General features: G+C 39.0%; 2 protein-coding genes across 4 annotated transcripts; one reads left to right on the plus strand and one right to left on the minus strand.

The window, feature by feature from the left end:
- Nucleotides 1-2330: 2330 nt before the first annotated feature.
- On the plus strand, nucleotides 2331-6480 carry fzd5 (frizzled class receptor 5). Of its 3 annotated transcripts, none has more exons than XM_082175390.1 (3): nucleotides 2331-2603; nucleotides 2787-2922; nucleotides 3017-6480. In XM_082175390.1, exon 3 carries the CDS (start codon nucleotides 3268-3270, stop codon nucleotides 5044-5046), a length of 1779 nt encoding a protein of 592 aa, XP_082031516.1. In that variant the 5' UTR covers nucleotides 2331-2603; nucleotides 2787-2922; nucleotides 3017-3267; the 3' UTR covers nucleotides 5047-6480. The 3 variants fall into 3 exon arrangements, with proteins under 3 accessions (XP_082031516.1, XP_082031517.1, XP_082031518.1); XM_082175391.1 differs by having other exon boundaries at nucleotides 2790-2922; XM_082175392.1 differs by lacking the exon at nucleotides 2787-2922.
- Nucleotides 6481-7143: 663 nt separating this feature from the next.
- Nucleotides 7144-17426, minus strand: ccnyl1 (cyclin Y-like 1). Its single transcript, XM_082175394.1, has 10 exons — nucleotides 16422-17426; nucleotides 11722-11796; nucleotides 11516-11550; nucleotides 11317-11417; nucleotides 11085-11120; nucleotides 10929-10980; nucleotides 10417-10536; nucleotides 9304-9470; nucleotides 7619-7781; nucleotides 7144-7504 (listed from the first exon to the last, which is right to left on the minus strand). The coding sequence occupies exons 1-10, from the start codon at nucleotides 16573-16575 to the stop codon at nucleotides 7388-7390; spliced, it is 1020 nt and encodes a 339-aa protein (XP_082031520.1). The 5' UTR covers nucleotides 16576-17426; the 3' UTR covers nucleotides 7144-7387.
- Between the last annotated feature and the right edge of the window lie 872 nt (nucleotides 17427-18298).

An 18298-nucleotide genomic window follows, 5' to 3' on the forward strand; every position in this document is an offset into this window, starting at 1 on the left:
CATGTAAAGAAAGGGAAGAGGGAGTGGATAAGAGAAAAAAGAGGAAAACCCAACCACCATGGGATGTTTTCATGCCCAGGAGACATCATGAAACACAACAGACGGCTAGTGAGCACCACACCTCATCACGCTTCAACATCAACTCTACAGCTCAACTAAAGTAAATCCAAGCTCGACTTATCTAGAGCATGACCTCCCCATATCAGTATTCAACAGACTAGCTAAGTCCTTTCGATACAAGTAGGCTTTGTATACTAGCAATTTCCCTTGCAAGGCCTAACTACTGTATTATGGACACAGTATACTGAAAGGAAGTCGGTTGGCGTTTGTGTGACTCTTTAAGGTGGGGTTTTGTAGTTAATGTGTGACAAAGTTCGTAGGTAACCTATGAAACAGGTGCACACAAATGGCTGGCAAGATTGATTCGGTTGCCATAGCATTTAAGACACAATCAAACATCCCGAGCGTTACAAGGAAAACAATGTAATGGCCACGTCTGTCTCGGTGATTGATTCCCTAAGCAAGTCTGTGGCATGTAGAGTTCTGTTTACTCTCGTCCTCTCAGACTTTCTGTGAGCTGATGTCATCTAAGTGTTAATCGAGCATTAGAAATACCTGACGGAGCAGGCGGATTGGTCACTTGCACTTTTAAACACACACGTATACTGGCACACACCCTGTGAGAACTTTGGACTTATAGAAAGCTGTGAGATTACAGAATACTGAATCAACAATGAGAGAGAGAGAGAGAGAGAGAGAGAGAGAGAGAGAGAGACCCTTTTGTGAAGAATTCCAAAACATGCTTCCTGTCTGAGTAAGTGCACGGAGGAGCTTGTATATCGCCAGTCCAGACGTGTAGGAAATGGGCAATAGTTGGTCACAATTCTCTCTTAAAATAGCACAATAATTTGACTGTACTTTATCAGTATTATACTATATATACAGTTGCCCCCAGTTGTAATTTCTGAGCCATTTTTGCAGTGATATTTAACCTGTTCCCAAAGTGATTTCTAGAGGATGTATGATGTCATTTTTTCCATCACACAGGTCTAATTCCTCCCAATTACTATGAACTTGGTCCACTGTTTGACAACTAAAGTGTCTAATGTCTTAATTTTGAATTATAGCCTATATCTTTTCTTATTTTTTATTTTTTTAAGAATAGTTTTTGTGGAATATTTTTCTTGGAAAGTGTGTTTGTGCAGCTTTTCAAATACATGCCACTTGGTTTACTATTTTGTTATTTAATGCAATGCTATTCATACATTTTTAAATGTGGCTGACTGTGTTATTTAAGTATTATTTATACACTATAATAATATTTATTAGATTTATTTGTTATTTGTATTAGTTAAAATATTTTTTTAATTAGTTTTAGTTTTAGTCATTTAAGTAGGCTACTTCAATTCGAATTTATTTAAATTCTGTCAGTTGTCAAGGCAACATTTTAGATACGTTTTTTAAACGTTTTTCCAACTAATGTTTATATTTTACTTCATTTAAATTACTGCACACAATTTTAATCATTTTCATTTTAGTTAAAGTTTGCAAATACAACACCAAGTGTCGCAAAATTGTCTAAATCATTCACAGGATCATGCAACCATAAGTCATAAAAATGTACAGATGTATGTTCAGTGCTTCACAAAACAGGACAAAACTACCTTTCTTTTTTTTTGGGGGGGGGGGGTTGACAATTCATAACATCACAAATGAACTCTGACCTAGAGATGCCATCATAGTGCACACTAGCTGTTCACAAGCAGAGTATCAGCGTGGTTAGGTGCTCCTCTCTGTTGCTTTCTTTGTCTTGTTGAGGCGTAAGTGATTAAGCTTGCGTTAGGAGTCATTATCTGAGTGTTTGCACAGCTCCATCTGTCCTGAATGGGCCCAGAGGGTAAACACAAACGTAATACAGGATACACTTGCACAAGAGACTCAAGGCCTTTTCATAGTCAAACACACACACACTCGCCAGTGCCATTCACTTCCCCCTAAATTTCCACTGACTAATTTAAACATCCTCATTATGGTTAGAGGAGTAATGTGTGACATCTTCCTGGTATTTTTTGACTAACATGAATTTTCATTGCGTTGATCTGTTTCTGTATTTTCTATTTAACTGACGGTGGATACCATGTCATAGTTCAAGACTTATTAATTGACAGACAGACAGACAGACAGACAGACAGACAGATAGATAGATAGATAGATAGATAGATAGATAGATAGATAGATAGATAGATAGATAGATAGATAGATAGATAGATGGGACCGTTCTTTTCACACAGATGATTGTCTGTCAGTGGTCCCTGGTAAAAAGGGGTTGGGGCCTGAAAGTTGTGGGCGTGTCATCGCGGGTGGAGTATTTTCACTCCACTGAACCTCTACGGAGTGAGTAATTACTGGCTCCGCAGCCAACAGAGGGAACACACGCTCTGCCACACAGAAAAACACGATCTCAACAAATTAGTAAAAGAGTTTAGTGTGGAATTTATACATGTTAAAGTGCGTGAAAGGACTCCAGTGGACTGCTGGGAAACACACTGAAGGAAATGGCAGGACGCACCTGAAACCTGTTGCCCAGAGCACTAACGCGAAAGGTGATTTTTATTATTATTAATATTAATATTATTCACCTTTATTATACTCTTAAAAAAGGATTTCATTTTTGGACGTCAGATTTATTTTCCCTGTATTCTTCTCGCTTTTTCGGCGTCTTTTTTGTTGTGAATCCGCCGGATTGCATTCATCGGATGCATTCACCTGCCATGTGGAATTTAAAGCAGATAAGAAAGGAAACCGACGCTTAAAATGTTACTTTGTTACAAAGTATCTGCGGGAAATGAACTTTCGACCTTAACACGGTTTACTCGGTGAATGATTGACCATTCAGTCCACGGTTGCGCGTGCTCTTCCACGGTACGTTCTGACGCTCAATTATATGTTTATGATTTTCTGTAAAATGATTAAGCTATTGTTTGATTTAACTATAGTTGTTCTTTTACTCTTTCAGCCCGTGTTTAGAATGGTCTGTTTGAAATGCACTCACACAGTTGGAAGAAAGAGTGCTCGGGATCTGGAATGAAACTTCACTGTGATTTACAACCTTGTGGACTGTGGACATGCTGCTGGAGCAATTAAGGTTTCCTTTTGGGATTTCTTCTTTACGAAACGCAGCCATAAATTAAAAAAGGAAGGAAGGGTGGTGGGGGGGAAACCTGAGCTGAGAAAATACTCAAGAATTGAAATTCAAAGTTTTCCAGTATGAGAGAACCTGCAGATAAGGATCATTTCACCATGGAGACCTCTGGGATGCACCTGGTCGGATTTTGGCTTCACGTTCTGCTGCTGTTGCAACTGTCTCGGCTCGGCAATGCTGCCTCTAAGGATATAGTGTGCGAGCCCATCACCGTACCGATGTGCAAAGGGATTGGATACAATCACACCTACATGCCCAACCAGTTCAATCATGACACCCAGGAAGAAGTCGGCTTGGAAGTGCACCAGTTTTGGCCGCTTGTCCGGATCCATTGCTCCCCGGACTTGCTTTTCTTCCTGTGCAGTATGTACACCCCCATCTGTCTTCAGGACTACAAAAAACCCCTGCCGCCTTGCAGGTCTGTGTGCGAGAGAGCTAAACGGGGTTGCTCCCCTCTCATGAGCCAGTATGGGTTTGAGTGGCCAGAGCGGATGAGTTGCGAGCAGCTGCCCATGCTGGGTGACACCGATCGGCTTTGTATGGACAGAAACAGCAGTGAGACTACGACTCTATCACCTCCTTTCCCCAAACCCACTCCCAAGGGAACACCACGGCATAGAGCCACTGCAAAATCCGCTCCGCCGCAGAAGTGTGACCGTGATTGCCGTTGTCGAGACCCACTGGTGCCCATCAAAAAAGAAGTACATCCTCTCCATAACCGTGTGTATACTGGCTCTTTACCCAACTGTGCTTTGCCCTGCCACCAACCTTTCTTTTCCCCTGATGAGCGTACCTTCACAACCTTCTGGATCGGACTGTGGTCGGTGCTGTGCTTTGTCTCGACGTTCACCACCGTGGCCACTTTCCTCATCGACATGGAGCGTTTCAAATATCCAGAGCGGCCGATTATCTTCCTTGCTGCTTGTTATCTGTTCGTGTCGCTGGGGTACATTGTGCGACTGCTCGCCGGCCATGAACGAGTAGCTTGCGAGGGCTCCGGCGACCAACAGCACATCCTCTACGACACCACGGGTCCGGCCCTTTGCACGCTGGTTTTCCTGCTCATATACTTCTTTGGAATGGCCAGCTCAATCTGGTGGGTGGTGCTTTCCTTCACCTGGTTCCTGGCGGCAGGGATGAAATGGGGGAACGAGGCCATCGCGGGATACTCGCAGTACTTCCACCTTGCTGCTTGGCTCGTTCCTAGCGTCAAGTCCATCGCTGTCTTAGCTTTGAGTTCGGTGGATGGGGACCCTGTGGCTGGAATCTGTTACGTTGGCAACCAGAGCTTGGAGAGCCTACGTGGCTTCGTATTGGCACCTCTGGTCGTCTACCTCTTCACCGGTTCCCTCTTCCTGTTGGCTGGCTTTGTTTCCCTCTTCCGAATCCGTAGTGTCATTAAACAGGGCGGCACCAAGACAGACAAGCTAGAGAAGTTAATGATCCGGATTGGGCTCTTCACCGTCCTGTACACGGTGCCTGCAACTATTGTGGTAGCATGCTTGGTGTACGAGCAACATTACAGGCCAGGTTGGGAACGAGCGCTGGCCTGTTCTTGCCCGTCAGAGCGCCAGCGGCTCGGCATGGGCCCGGATTATGCCGTCTTCATGTTGAAGTACTTCATGTGTCTTGTAGTAGGCATTACCTCAGGTGTTTGGATCTGGTCAGGGAAGACTCTGGAGTCTTGGAGGCGCTTTGTGGCACGGTACATGCCCTGTAGGACCCGGAAGCCACCTGTATCAGGGTCGTCCATGTACAGCGAGGCCAGTGCCGCTCTCACAGCCCGAGCTGGAACGGCACCCACTGGGACCTATCACAAATCAGCACCCTCATCACATGTCTGAACATTGGCCAGAAAAACCTGTTCCTTTATAAACCCTATAACAGTGACACCGGTCATAACTCTAAATGAGCAGGTGTCTATTCGACCTTCCACCAACATCACCAGATTTGATGGACGGCATGAATACTTTATGAAGGATTTTTACAGACTATTGGTTTTGTTGTAGTCTAATTTGAAAAGCAATGAACTTGTTGATACTTTGTGAGGAAAAGGTCATTTGTCAACTTTTAATTGTCACAAGCATCTTAGCTATTGTCTGTGGCTTTTAGATCATGAATGATGGGAAAAAAAAGATTGAGAAGGTTAGTACTTGATATGAGTCAAGACAAATGGATGAATTTCTGGAAATATTTTATTTATTTGTGTATTCTTGTAAATATGCTATTCATGAACATGTTCATGCCGCTCTGTTGTGTTTGTGACTTTATCAGCATTTTACAGGATGTGGGTATGTTCTGTTCCATCATTTTAAATACCATCTCTAGTTTTCTAAATTACCAATGTGTTTAAGGTAGGACATGAATAGATGCTTTCCTGCGCTCTCTGTATGCAACAACACTGTTCCAGCTTATACTGTGCAAGTGGAGGAAAGATGCTTGTATAGTGAAGCAGCAGTTCACTTTAAGTTGTTGCAGGCGGTTCTGCACCAGTTCATGTTCACTGTATATTCAAGATTATCATCCTATCTTTCCACTGATAATAGATTGTTGGTTAGCATCAATTGGAGAGTGTTAAATGATAGGATGTGTATGTACCATCTATAGACTTGTGTGGAAAGTCTGTAGCTCTGTAATGTGAGCTTGACTTCCCTCTTGTGGTCAAAGGTTCAGGTGTTAACCAGCAGCCACACTAGGTTCCCTGAATAGAACTTCAGAAAAAGGCCAAATATTTACTGGTTTGAAACAACATCATTTCTTTTGGTCTGTTTAAATCAATGATTTATTTACATCAGTTTCCTTGTCAAGCCTCATGATCCTTTGGTCATTTTGTTTGTCATTTGAGCTTATTTGTGTTTTGAACCAGAAAACCAGTGTCGGGTATGCACTTTTTAGCAGGCAGAATCTGTAAACCTGTGTTGGTTTTGTAGATCTGTGTGAAATCTTTCAGTGGAGCATTAATGTGTAAATGGCTTCTGTTGTCCAAGCTGTTGTAGAAATACTTTTCCTGTGTAGTCTTCAAAATGCCTCACAATTTCACTGCATGTCTGGTTGAGTGTACATACTCGTTCGGCTCTATTCATATGTAAATCTTGTAGAAGACGTCCTTTTAAGAGTCCAGACTGCAACTTTGTACATATGTTTAGTAAAAGATATGAAATTCAGTGCTACAATTTTAAAGAGATTCTTAGATATTTATGAAAAGTGTCTTTTACATGTTTCTTTTGTTTCTCTTATTGGTAGAGAATAAAAGTGAGGAGCAATTTGTGAACCTACAAGTCAAATGTTTGGTCAATCATTTATTGTGCTTTTTATTTTTACTGCCGTAAAAAAAAAAAAAAAAAAAAAAAAAAAAAAAAAAAAAATCACCCTGTTGATCTAAAACAAATCCTACTGGGCATGTTTACCTTGATGCTTTGTTAGACGAGTGCTATAAATTTCAGTCCCTTTTTACAGGCAATAAAAACCTGCACTTATTTTATATATATATAATAAAGAGTTCAGATGCAAAAGCCTCTAAGTGCCATCTGAAAATTTCTTCTAGAATGATCATTTTTATCAAGCTCGTATATTTAAGTTCAGTAATTTCACTTAAATGGCAATGAAAATTACCTATTTATTGTCATTTAAGTGAAATTACTGAACATACGAGCTTGATAAAAATGATCATTCTAGAAGAAATTTTCAGATGGCACTTAGAGGCTTTTGCATCTGAACTCTCCATATTTTATTTATATATATATATATATATATATATATATTTAAAACAAATGTTTCTAACATGATGTTAATTAGCACTTATTTAGAGAGAGAGAGAGAATGAACTGTATGTGTTAAAATCCCTGGATACATTTTTTTTAGTGTAATGCAACAAAACCCCTCAAACCAATCTTTTAAAAGTAAGAGTGACCTTGTAAAACATTCTTCAAAATTCAGACGTGTTACATGATTAGTGTTTATTTAAAATACTCCATCTGCAAATGATTTCAATTAAAAACTGACAGTTCACAGCTAGTAGCCTACATAGTAAGCAAAAAACAAAACAAAAAACCCTCATTCAGTCTGTTTTTGTCTCCATGTTGTTCTGCATTGGTTGGGTAAGGTGTAGGATCTTTCGACCGGCATAAAATCATCGGGGCAGAGAACGAGTTGTCCATCGAGTGCCGTCTGTCCCGAGCAAAAGCTCTAAGAAAGAACGGCGTTGGATCTGCGGATGCCCACTAGGTTGTCTGCGCTAAATGATCTCCTCATGGCCACTCTGCTCAGATCCTTGTACTTATCCTCACATAGTCTTGAGATTGCCTTTGAAATAAAAAAGTTAAACGAGAACTTAGGTATTTAAATTGACCCATTATTAAAAGATGTATGACTTTACGTCCAAAACCCCAAAATCGGTCACATTGTTTAACTCCTCACCTCTAGTTTCTGTGCTCGTTCGTTGCTCAGTGGCTCCAAAGGAAAGCTCAGGTTGTTGTCGTCCGCTAAAGAGCGCAGGTCAAAGTAATACTTGGCATAAACGCTGGCCGGTACGTTAATGTTAAACTGCAGCAGCTCCAGAAAATGTCTTTCCATCTCGTTCCTGAAAAAAATTATTATTAGATTAAATTAGTCAAGAATGAGTCTTTTAAGTTAAAATCAATGTAAAAAAAAACCTAATATACAGTCCATTATTTTGCACATCAAGCATTGATAATGTGACATACTAAACTTGTTGTTACATCTCCACTTTTAACAGCATTTGCAATTTTTATACACTATCGTTCAGAAGTTTGGGAACATTTTGAAAATGTTTTTTGAAAGAAGTCTCATACTAAGGCTGCATTTATTTGATCATAAATACAGTAATACAGCAATATTATGAAATATTACAATTTAAAATAACTGTTTTCAACTTCAATATTTTTAATAGTGTGGTTTATTCCTGTGATGGCAAGGCTGAATTTTCATTATTACTACAGTCTTTGGTGTCACATGATCCTTCAAAAATAATTCTAATATGCTGATTTGGTGTTTAAGAAACATTTTTATTTAGTTTTTTTAAATCAGTGTTAATCAGTTTTGCTGCTTGATATTTTTGTGAAAACTGTGATTTTTTTTCTTTTTTTTCAGGATTCTTTGAATAGAAACTTCCAAAGAACAGCATTTATTTATCTTTATGGTCACTTATACTCCATTTAATACATGTATTAATTTCTTTTAAAAAAGTATTACCGGTAATTTCTTTTGAAAAAAATTATACATCTAGTTAGTAATCTCATTAAATGAGAAAGAATACACCTGAATAACTGTCCTTTTAAAAATTTTACAATTTACTTTGGGCGATTGAAGTGACCTGCACAAAAAGCCATGAAATAAAAAGATAAATTCAAAATTGACCAAAAAAAGTTCATGCTATTTGTTAACTATTATAATAGTATTATTATTATAAGCAATAAACATCTTTAACACCTCCAATCCATCACAGGTACGGAGACTACCATCGTGGAGACAGTGACCCGAATGTTTTGGGAAGAGCAGACATTAGGTTGAGGTTGGTATGGGTGGTGTTGGGAAAGGGGGAGGGGGGGAGGTTCGGTCGCTAAGGGCAACAAATGGAGTGGGCGAGAGCCTGGACCATTGTAGAGGAGTCTAAGAGCACTTGAAGCCCGCCAGCCCAGAGCCTCACAAAGACTGCTTCAATGAAAGGGATGAAAATATAGCGAAGGGGCAGAGAGGAGAGAAGAGGGACATGGCCTTTAACATACACAATCAGGTAGAACAGCACAAAAACAGACACGTACACACACACAAACCCTGTCTGTGTCATTTATATGGATATTGAGACATGAGAACAAACAAACAAACAAAAAACAAGGTTTTGAAGTGTGTTGCTTCATTTTTTTTTTTTTTACATCTTGTTCCAAGGGATATGGGAAGTTGTGGAGTATGTGGGAGTTGTAGACTGGAATGAGTGAAGTCTCCTTCCTGCAGCACGTTCTAGATTTTGGAGGGTGCATTGATGTATCACATCAGGACGTTTTGTTCTATTTATTTATACACGGACGGTACAGATGAGCTGTAGCATTTTAGCAAACGGACAGTGATTATATCATCTCACTCACATGTCCTCAACAGTGATGTCTTTGAGGATCTGACAGTAGTCAACGTTCCACACGGCCTGATCGTCCCAGACTTTAGAGGCCAGCAGGATGGCTCCCAGAACAATCCTCTTCCAGTTACATGGGCAAATGTCCAGCTCGGCATACGTCAACAGCCTCTCCAAATATACCTGCAGCAAAGACAGTGGAGAAGTACGGTGTCAGAAGACGCTTTTTACCAAGGCAACTCGCAAGAAAGCATACATAGTGTGTGCAGATTAGAAATAAAATATAATCTGGATTTATGTAAATTTCTAAATACAGTACAAAGTAAAAAAAATGTCAGTCACATGATCCTTCAGAAATCATTCTAATATGCTGATCTGGTGTTTAAGAAACGTCATATCATCAGTGTTGAAAACAGTTGTGCTGCTTAATATTTTTGTGATAAGTGTGATATTTTTTCCAAAAATTCTTTGATAAATAAGTTCAAATGAACAGCATTTATTTGAAATATACATTTTATACTATTATAAATGTCTTAACTGTCACTTTTGATAATTGTTTTGTGCCCTTGCAGAATACAAATATGAATTAAAAAGTAGGAATTAAAAAAAAAATCTTAGAAACCTCAAACATTTGAAGATAGTGTATACTAATACATTATTTCATATTGCATAAATCAACATTAGTTAATGTATTATGAATGAATCTGCATGAACAAAAGTATATTTATAAAATAGCATTACCCAGATTAATAAATGCTATAAAAAAATGATTTAGTGTTTTTTCATGATTTAACTAACAACTGAACCTTATTGTACAATGTTTTAATCAAAACATTTGTTTGTCAATAATCAGAATTGATTAATCACATTAAGTGGTCATGAAATAGCAGTAAAAGAAAGAAGTTGGAATTATGGAAAAGTACAGGTTAAACAAGCAAATGATGATTCATTCTCTGGTGCTCTACTGTCCTCTAGTGGACCGTCAGGAAAATGTGCCTAAATCTGCTCTGTCAAAAATCAAAGCCTCTTATTTTTTCCGTATTGTACCTGTTATTTATTCTACCATCTTTTTTCTCATTGTATTGTTGAAAGTGGAGCAGACCAGTCGGACAGACTGCCATTCTCTTACCAGAGTGACGATTGCACACTCGGCCGTGAGCTGTGCTGCGCTGAACAGTGTCCGGACGAATCGATAGATGAGTTTGTGTTCGGGGTCTGTGCGGGAGTAATCGTCAGGAACCTGCTCCCTCTGCCAAAAGTAGCATTTATATACATAACATGCTAATGTTCACAATTTCTAGTTCAACTTCAAGCTCAAATGCCAGCATGATGCCAAAGAGACCTTCCACTATAACAAAGAGTCCCTGTCATTGTGCAAAGTACAAAAACACTTCTTACAGTGCTACAAATAGCAAAAATATCGGACTGTTCAGAAACGCATTTCCAAAATCCATTTCAGCTGGATCAGATAAAATGTACAAATCGGATTGCATAAAATGTTTTGCTGCTCAGACTAAACAGCTAAATGGATTTGATGCACACAAAAATAGATATTGCAGCCTGTCCGAGCAAAACCAAATAGTGACTGTAAAATTGTCCATCAGCTGCTGATGAAACAAGATAAATAAGGGGTTAACTTACAGATAAAGGGTGAATTTTTTCATCAAAGATGTCCAATGACCTATTGGAGTCCCTAAAATAGATTATCACAGAACACATTTAAAATGTATATCAAATACCTCATCAAACGTATAGTTCAAATCATTTGCTCGTGATAAAGTACATAACCAAACCTACCTGTTTTTAATGTGATAATATATTGCTAATGTGACACTGGAAACAGAGAACAGAAATGTGTCAACATGCAAACCAAGACAAAATAAAACAACCAACAATACTTTTTCATTTTGCTAATTATTTTTTACATGCATTCATTTGTGTGTACTCATTATGAAACTAATTAATATGTATATTTTACTATAAACAATATTGTAGAAATGTTGCAATAATACAGTGAACCTTCACTGACCATTTGATTGTGCTTTTCAGGTTGGGCTGACTAACGGTACTGTCATCAATGAATATCGTAGAGCAGGAACTGTACTTCTTTGAAAGCAGACCAGGTGAGACCTTTGGAAAGGACCAACATTTAATACGCTTGCAGCAAGACGTTCCAACCGTATAAGCAAGCACAACCACAAAACAGAGTCCGTAGCACATTCACTCACGTGGTTTATGTGATTGCTTTTCCTCCTATCCCGTACTGAAAAAGAGAAAAGCAAGGGTTTTTTGTTAAACATTTCTTTAACAAATATTGACAAGCTGTGCCAGTGGCCATTTATGGGTCAGGACTCAGGACACTTAGTTAATATGCAGCTGCTGACTAGGTAGTAAAATTAAATAATTAACTCATTCGATTTTTTTAATCACTCACCATCCGTCTGTGACTTGCTAAGGAAGATCGTGCTGGCGCGGGCATGATCTGAGGGGTTGGACTCTATAGCCAAATCTAAAAGAAAGATAGTTAATCAATCAATTGATAACATTTAGGCATAATTACAAGCATTAGGAAAATTACCTTAAAGAATGGGTGGTGTGTACTTAAACATCAATGAAATATAATACTTCTATAAGTTCACACATATACTACTGTTCAGAGGTTTGGGTTGATTTGATTTTTTTCTAATACTTTTGAAAAAAAGTATCTCGCGTATCTTACGACATATCATTACAATTTAATAAAAAAACACTTTTCTATTTTCATATATTTTAAAATGTAATTTATTCCTCTGATGGCAAAGCTCAATTACTCCAGTCTTCAGTGTCACATGATCCTTCAGAAATAATTCTAATATGCTGATTTGCTGCTCAAGATACTTGATATTTCAAATTATTATCAATCTTGAAAACAGTTTCATGATTGTTTTTTATGAATATAAAGTAAAAAGAACAGCATTTGATGTAGAAATCTTTTGTAAATGTATAAACCTCTTTCCTGTCACTTTTATGCATCCTTGCGGAATAAAAGTACTGAGAAAAAAGTACTTAAAAAAACAAAACTTGTCTGTATTTGCGGTACAGAATAATATTTACAATTGCCTGCTCACTATATCTGCAAATAACAAGGCAACATTTTTTTTTTAAGATAGAGAACTAGTAAAGCACTTGTGGCAGTGGTGATCAGTCAGAATAAATATTCATCTTCAAACTGAAAACCCCCCAACAACACTAATAAAGGTGGTGTGTCGTCCTATTCGGCACGCTTAAACTGACTGGCAGGAACATGCCGCTACCCGCTCTTGCCACAAGAGCGAGAGGAGTGGTGGGCACAATGAGCCTATTGTATGGGCACTGCAACACAACGCTAGCTTACACCCATAGCTCCGCCCACAACACCATGCACCACAGGAGCCGTGCCAGTCAGATACGTTACAATAACAAGATATTATACTATACCGAACATATATTCAACTATACCAGGATGGTGTTTATGTTTGTCTATATCTGTAAAAAAACGTTCTACCCAAAGTGCAGCTCAGAATGCTAGAATTGAGGATTTTGCCCAGACCACTTCTTGAAAAGTTGTCTTTACCAGCCAATGAAAAGGCATTCTTTCTGGAACTCAGTGGAGACCGGGTCAAAAGATTTGTGCCAGTGCTGCTAAGTTTTACCGTAAACACACTCCAAGGAGATGTTTGGACAGCTGCAACCATGTCATGGGAGCTACAAAACTGGCAGGAGGTGTGTAGCGCAGGTGCAGGGCAAAGGAATTCTTGAGAGTTCTGGGTACCCAGTTTTACAGTCTACAGCCCGAAATGTACTTTAACATGTGAAAGCAAACACAATTTTGTGTCCCAATGGATCAAATGTCATATCATAATGCATGTAGCATTGTAAGCAGTACCACAAGGGGCACTATGCCTGCAAGTGGGTTTTAGTGTAAACTTCTCTTACAGGTCAACAACTAACAGTTTGAGAAAAAAAAGTGTATAGCAAGCTTCATGAATAACAACATATATATTTAAAGGTAACTATCCAAATGTCACTCAAAGATCCTATTCCCGCTGCAGTTCACCTATGGTCACACACTGCATAGCGTTTCCAGGGGCTACATTCAGGTACATCCAAACACATACTCTAGAAAATGAAAACCTCAGAGCCAGGCAGTACCAGCCTTGACATCTTTCTTCAACACAAATAATCACAGCCATTTCGTATCAGAGAATATAAATGTCATGGCAAAGTAAAAATGCCAAGTCCAGTTCAGTTGGGAAAATCTGAAGACTTATTTCTCAACCAAACTCTTGTTGGAGCTGAGGCACAGAATCCTTCCCCGAGAGATCGATGGACATGGGTGAGAGAGAACGCTGACTGATAGGAAGGTGCAGCTTAAGTTAACACCTAAGGGCGGCAAACTAGAGACAATTATCTGTTCGTCAACTCAGTTTTAAAATGCGAAACTAACGTCACACTGCAGGAAAATACAAATGCGATCTGTCTTGGTGGAGCACAAACACTCCTTAACTGTGGTAAAAGCCCTGTAAGGAACTCCCATAAATTATTGCTTTAAAGGACTAGTTCAACAAAAACTTTTTTATTAAATTTTTATTACAATTTAATCACTCTCATGTTACTCCAAACCTGTTTAATATCTGTGGAAAAAAAGAGGGAGACCAGTCACTCTCTTCCATGCAATTACAATGACTAGGGACTGGAGCTCAAAAGAATGATTCATTGATGACTCAAGTATTGCTTCTATCATGAACTCTGATAAACATGCCAAGTAAATTACGACTTTTAGCTATTTGAAAGGAAATATAGACCACTTTTTTGTCATTTTGTAACGAGACAGACCCACTTTTCAATTTTGTTATTGGAAATGATAACTTGGATAATCTTCAAAAATGTATATTTTGCATTCAGCAGAATAAAGAAATGCATACAGGTTTGGAGCGACATGCGGGTGAGTAAATTAATGAGTATTACTGTTTTTGATGATCTATCCATTTAACATTGTTGTTTAAAGTATGTGGTCGGTATTTTTTTATTTGTTTTCGAAATAAGTCAATGCTCACCAACGCTGCATTTATTTGATCAAAAATAAAGTAATATTGTGGAATATTATTACAATTTAAAAGAACTGTTTTCTGTTTTAGTACAGAATTTTTACAGTATTCTTTGATGCATAAAGTTCAAAAAACAGTATTTATTTGAAATAGAATTTTTTTGTGACTATGTAAATGTCTTTACTGTCACTTTTGATGAATTGAATGCAGTGGTGTCAAGCTCAGCTCCTGGAGGGCCACAGCCTTGCAGGGTTTAGCTCCAACTCAATCTGCTTGGAAGTTTCTAGTAATCCTGAAAACCCTGATTAACTGGATCGGTGTGTTTAATTAGGGTTGGAGCTAAACTCTGCAGGGCTGTGGCCCTCCAGGAATTGAGTTTGAGACAACTGATTGAATGCATCATTGCTGAATACAAGTATTAATTTATTTATTTATTTAAATCCCACCAACCCCAAACTTTTTCTGTATGTGCTAAACAGCTGAGATTCATTCATTCGGTCTCTATAGCTCATGTCCTCAACTGACACTCCCATTCCCCCACCACCAAAGTCAAAAATAAGCCCTGGGGGTAGGGCAGCCGTCCTCACTGAGGGGAGGAACACGGCTGTAGCGTGGCGTGAACAAACAAGGGGTATGTCTACCTCACAGACAGATTTTGTTACTTAAAAAAAAGAGAATTCACGACTTTGATAAATAAATGTCAGTGCTGTCACTGCAATAGAAATAAATCACAAATAATATACTTTAATGAAGATATTATCAGCGCTCGTCTTGCACTTCTCTTCTGGTGTGGTGGTTATTAAAGGGTACGTAAGGCCTACTAACGGGTAAATAAGACAAAAAAAGATGGGGAAACACTGGCATAAGACACCAGAGAGAAGGGATTCTGTTCATGAAAATTGTGAGACAGTTTAATACAGGAAAACTAAGTTTATCCAAACTCAACCTCTAAGCCCCAAAGGGAACAAAACGTGCCTCATTCAGATTCCCAACGAGAGGGAGAGAGATAAGGAGAGAATGCAGCTGTCCCAAAGATCTACATCACTGGGATGCCAGGAATTCTAAACATTTTTGATCGTCTCAGCCAGTTAAACTTATTCACATCTCCAACAGAATTCCAAAATTAACCATGACCTGGAATGTCCCAATCATAAAGGATTAACCACAGCCAAAGTAGTGGAGTTTACACTGCTGTCATATGTGCTTTGAAACAAAGATGAAGACATGTTGCTCTAAATACAGCACTGGACATTAAGTTGTGTGTGTGTCTATATACATCTCCCCTGAGGGTAAGCTCAGGCTAAATAAACAGCAGTAAAGACTGCAAACAGCCCCAAGAGGCTTCACACACGTATCCCACATACTAACAGACATCCTTCTAAAAATCTCCATAAACCTCTTTTCTTTCAGTAACAATAGCTGATTTTTAAGTTTGCAACTGTAAATTTGACAAAATATCATAGGCCGGCCATTTTCAGAGCAAACCAACCAACGCAGCACTTAAAGTGTTGAGCTGTTAGGAGAAACCCGACCCGTGAGATGAAGAGGTCAAGGCATCGGATCTCAGTACAGTTCTTCAAGACGCTGTGACACACGAATGTGGAAACACAATAACAGAAGAATAGAACAGAATAGAAAAGTTTCGCATAGAATAAAATGTTGTTTTGTGGTGACAGTGACATGGATCAACCCTTGCAGGGTTCAACATTTCAGTTAAAGCTGTAGATTTGGTTCTCAAATCTGGTCCTGGGGAACCTTGAAAGTGCACATTCTGTTCAGACCAGGAAACCTCTTCTAATAAGCACATGATATAAATCAGGTTAAATAAAGAGACGTCCAAAGAGCGCCGTTGTCTGGCTCAAGGCTGCTCAGTTTTGCTAGTGGGGATCCAGCATCCTGCAAAGTTCATTTCCAACCCTGTTCAATCACACCTGTCTGTAATAATTATCAAGTAAACATTGATGAGCTAGTTTAGGTGTGTTTGAGCAGGGTTGATCTTCACTAGCAGGGCTGAGGAACTGTGGTCTAGAGATCTTTTATCAGTGAACTACAACACACACTAACTTACCATCGGGCACCTCTCGATCACTGATGTGCTGCAGGTATGGACCGGTGTCATCGCTCAGGTCTGTGTTGATCTGATAGTCCTCCAGACGCTCCACCTGCCGGGGTAGTTTGGGGCTCCCATTGGGAGACACACAGCAGGACACTGTATTCCCCATGATGACACACACAAGCACGTGCTCTACCTGCTCAGGTGTATTGGTCTATGACAAACACCTTTGAAACTCACACCGGGGCAGCTTCTGATGTGAATCAATGAATGAGCTCAAGCTAAATGAAGGTACATGAAGAGCTGAAATGGACACAGAGTCAGCATTACAGTCTTGCTGCTCCAGAATCAAGAGGTATTTTACTATCTGTGCCAGTCATATAACGGGACTCCATGCATTTAGACACAGTGACATAAAAGACCTTTAGAACCCGAGTAATCAATACAACCGGATATAAGACACGTGACTGAAAACATATCACTCGAAAATAGCTGTCTGAGATTATCGAATACGGATTTATTCCTTTAAATTAGCCGTACATGCTAACGGCTAATATTGATTCATTGTGAATAGGCGAGTTATTAGCCTCCGAGCTAACTGAGATAAACAATCCCTTTAACGCTGATTTAAATGTCCGAATGAGTACTAACGTTAAATCAAGCCGGTTCGGCGGTTCAAATCGGGAACAGATGAAATAGCCCCGAAATAACAGACTTCCAAGCATTTATCCGTCGTTTATAGGGCAGATCTGTGTGTAGGCTGAAACTCTGAATCCAATAATCACTTAAATCCTCAGGCCTTCGGCCCGTAGCGAGAGAAAATTAGGCTTTGAACGCAGCTGAAATAAAGTCCTGTCCATTTACATGCGCCCAATTCAAGCGCCGGGTTTGTTTTGAGTTATTCGAATTTGTCCACCGAGTCTCGTCCGAGAGTCCCCCCGTTATCCCCTCCTCCTCGCCGGCCAGTGCAGCAGCAGCAGCAATCCGCTCCCCGCCACCACCGCCATCTGCTCCGAGTGACGCAGGAAAGGACCCGCCCCGTTTCGACATTCCATCAATTGCGATTGGATGAGTTATCAAAACAAACTAAATATTTGTTCGAGGATTGGTGATTAAAACTGTCAATCTACCCCGTCAAGCTAGAGATTTAAACCCCGCCCACTTACACACCTCTTTGTGAATGGAATGAAATGGAATTCTAGCGTACTGTACAGTGTATACTGTAAGATGCCTGCTATTCTTTTGAACATGTCAAATATTATAGACTATGTAATGATAAACATTTCAAACAGTAGTATACACGTATAATTCAGGGAGTTATGTCTGGTTATCAACTCTGAAATAAAAATGGTAGGGAGATTCAGCAGAGTCGCTCTACTTTGCAACAGTTTAAAAACATATTAAATAACAGTAAATCAAAAAATGCTCAAATTTGTATTCAGTAGGATAAAAAAAAGTGTTAAAAATGTACATTTTTGTTTTAAAATACGTTTAATTGAGTTTAGGAGATTTCATGAGTAACAAAATTTGCATGTTCCTGCCACAAATCAAAGAGATATTATCTTTTATTATTAGAAGTTTTATTTAATATGTATAATATAGTAATTCAGTCACTACAATTTTTGTTTTAGAATGTTACAAAAAAGTTGTTCCCAACTTTATGTGGCTCTGTGGTGTTACCACAACGCATAATGCTCCTTTAATTAAAGGGGGAATTCTAATTGGACCACTTTCTCTGTGTAAAGGTCATTACAGGTGATGGTTCATTAATGGAGAATGAGTCATTCTTATTTTCATTCGTTTTGCTAAAGTTTGGACAATTTTATGTCACACTTTATTAAGAGTCTGTGGGGTTACACTAATAACAAATCAAAATGTTCTTACATGCCATT

Source organism: Leuciscus leuciscus, assembly GCF_965113295.1.
Source record: "Leuciscus leuciscus genome assembly, chromosome: 7".
NCBI classification, from domain to species: domain Eukaryota; kingdom Metazoa; phylum Chordata; class Actinopteri; order Cypriniformes; family Leuciscidae; genus Leuciscus; species Leuciscus leuciscus.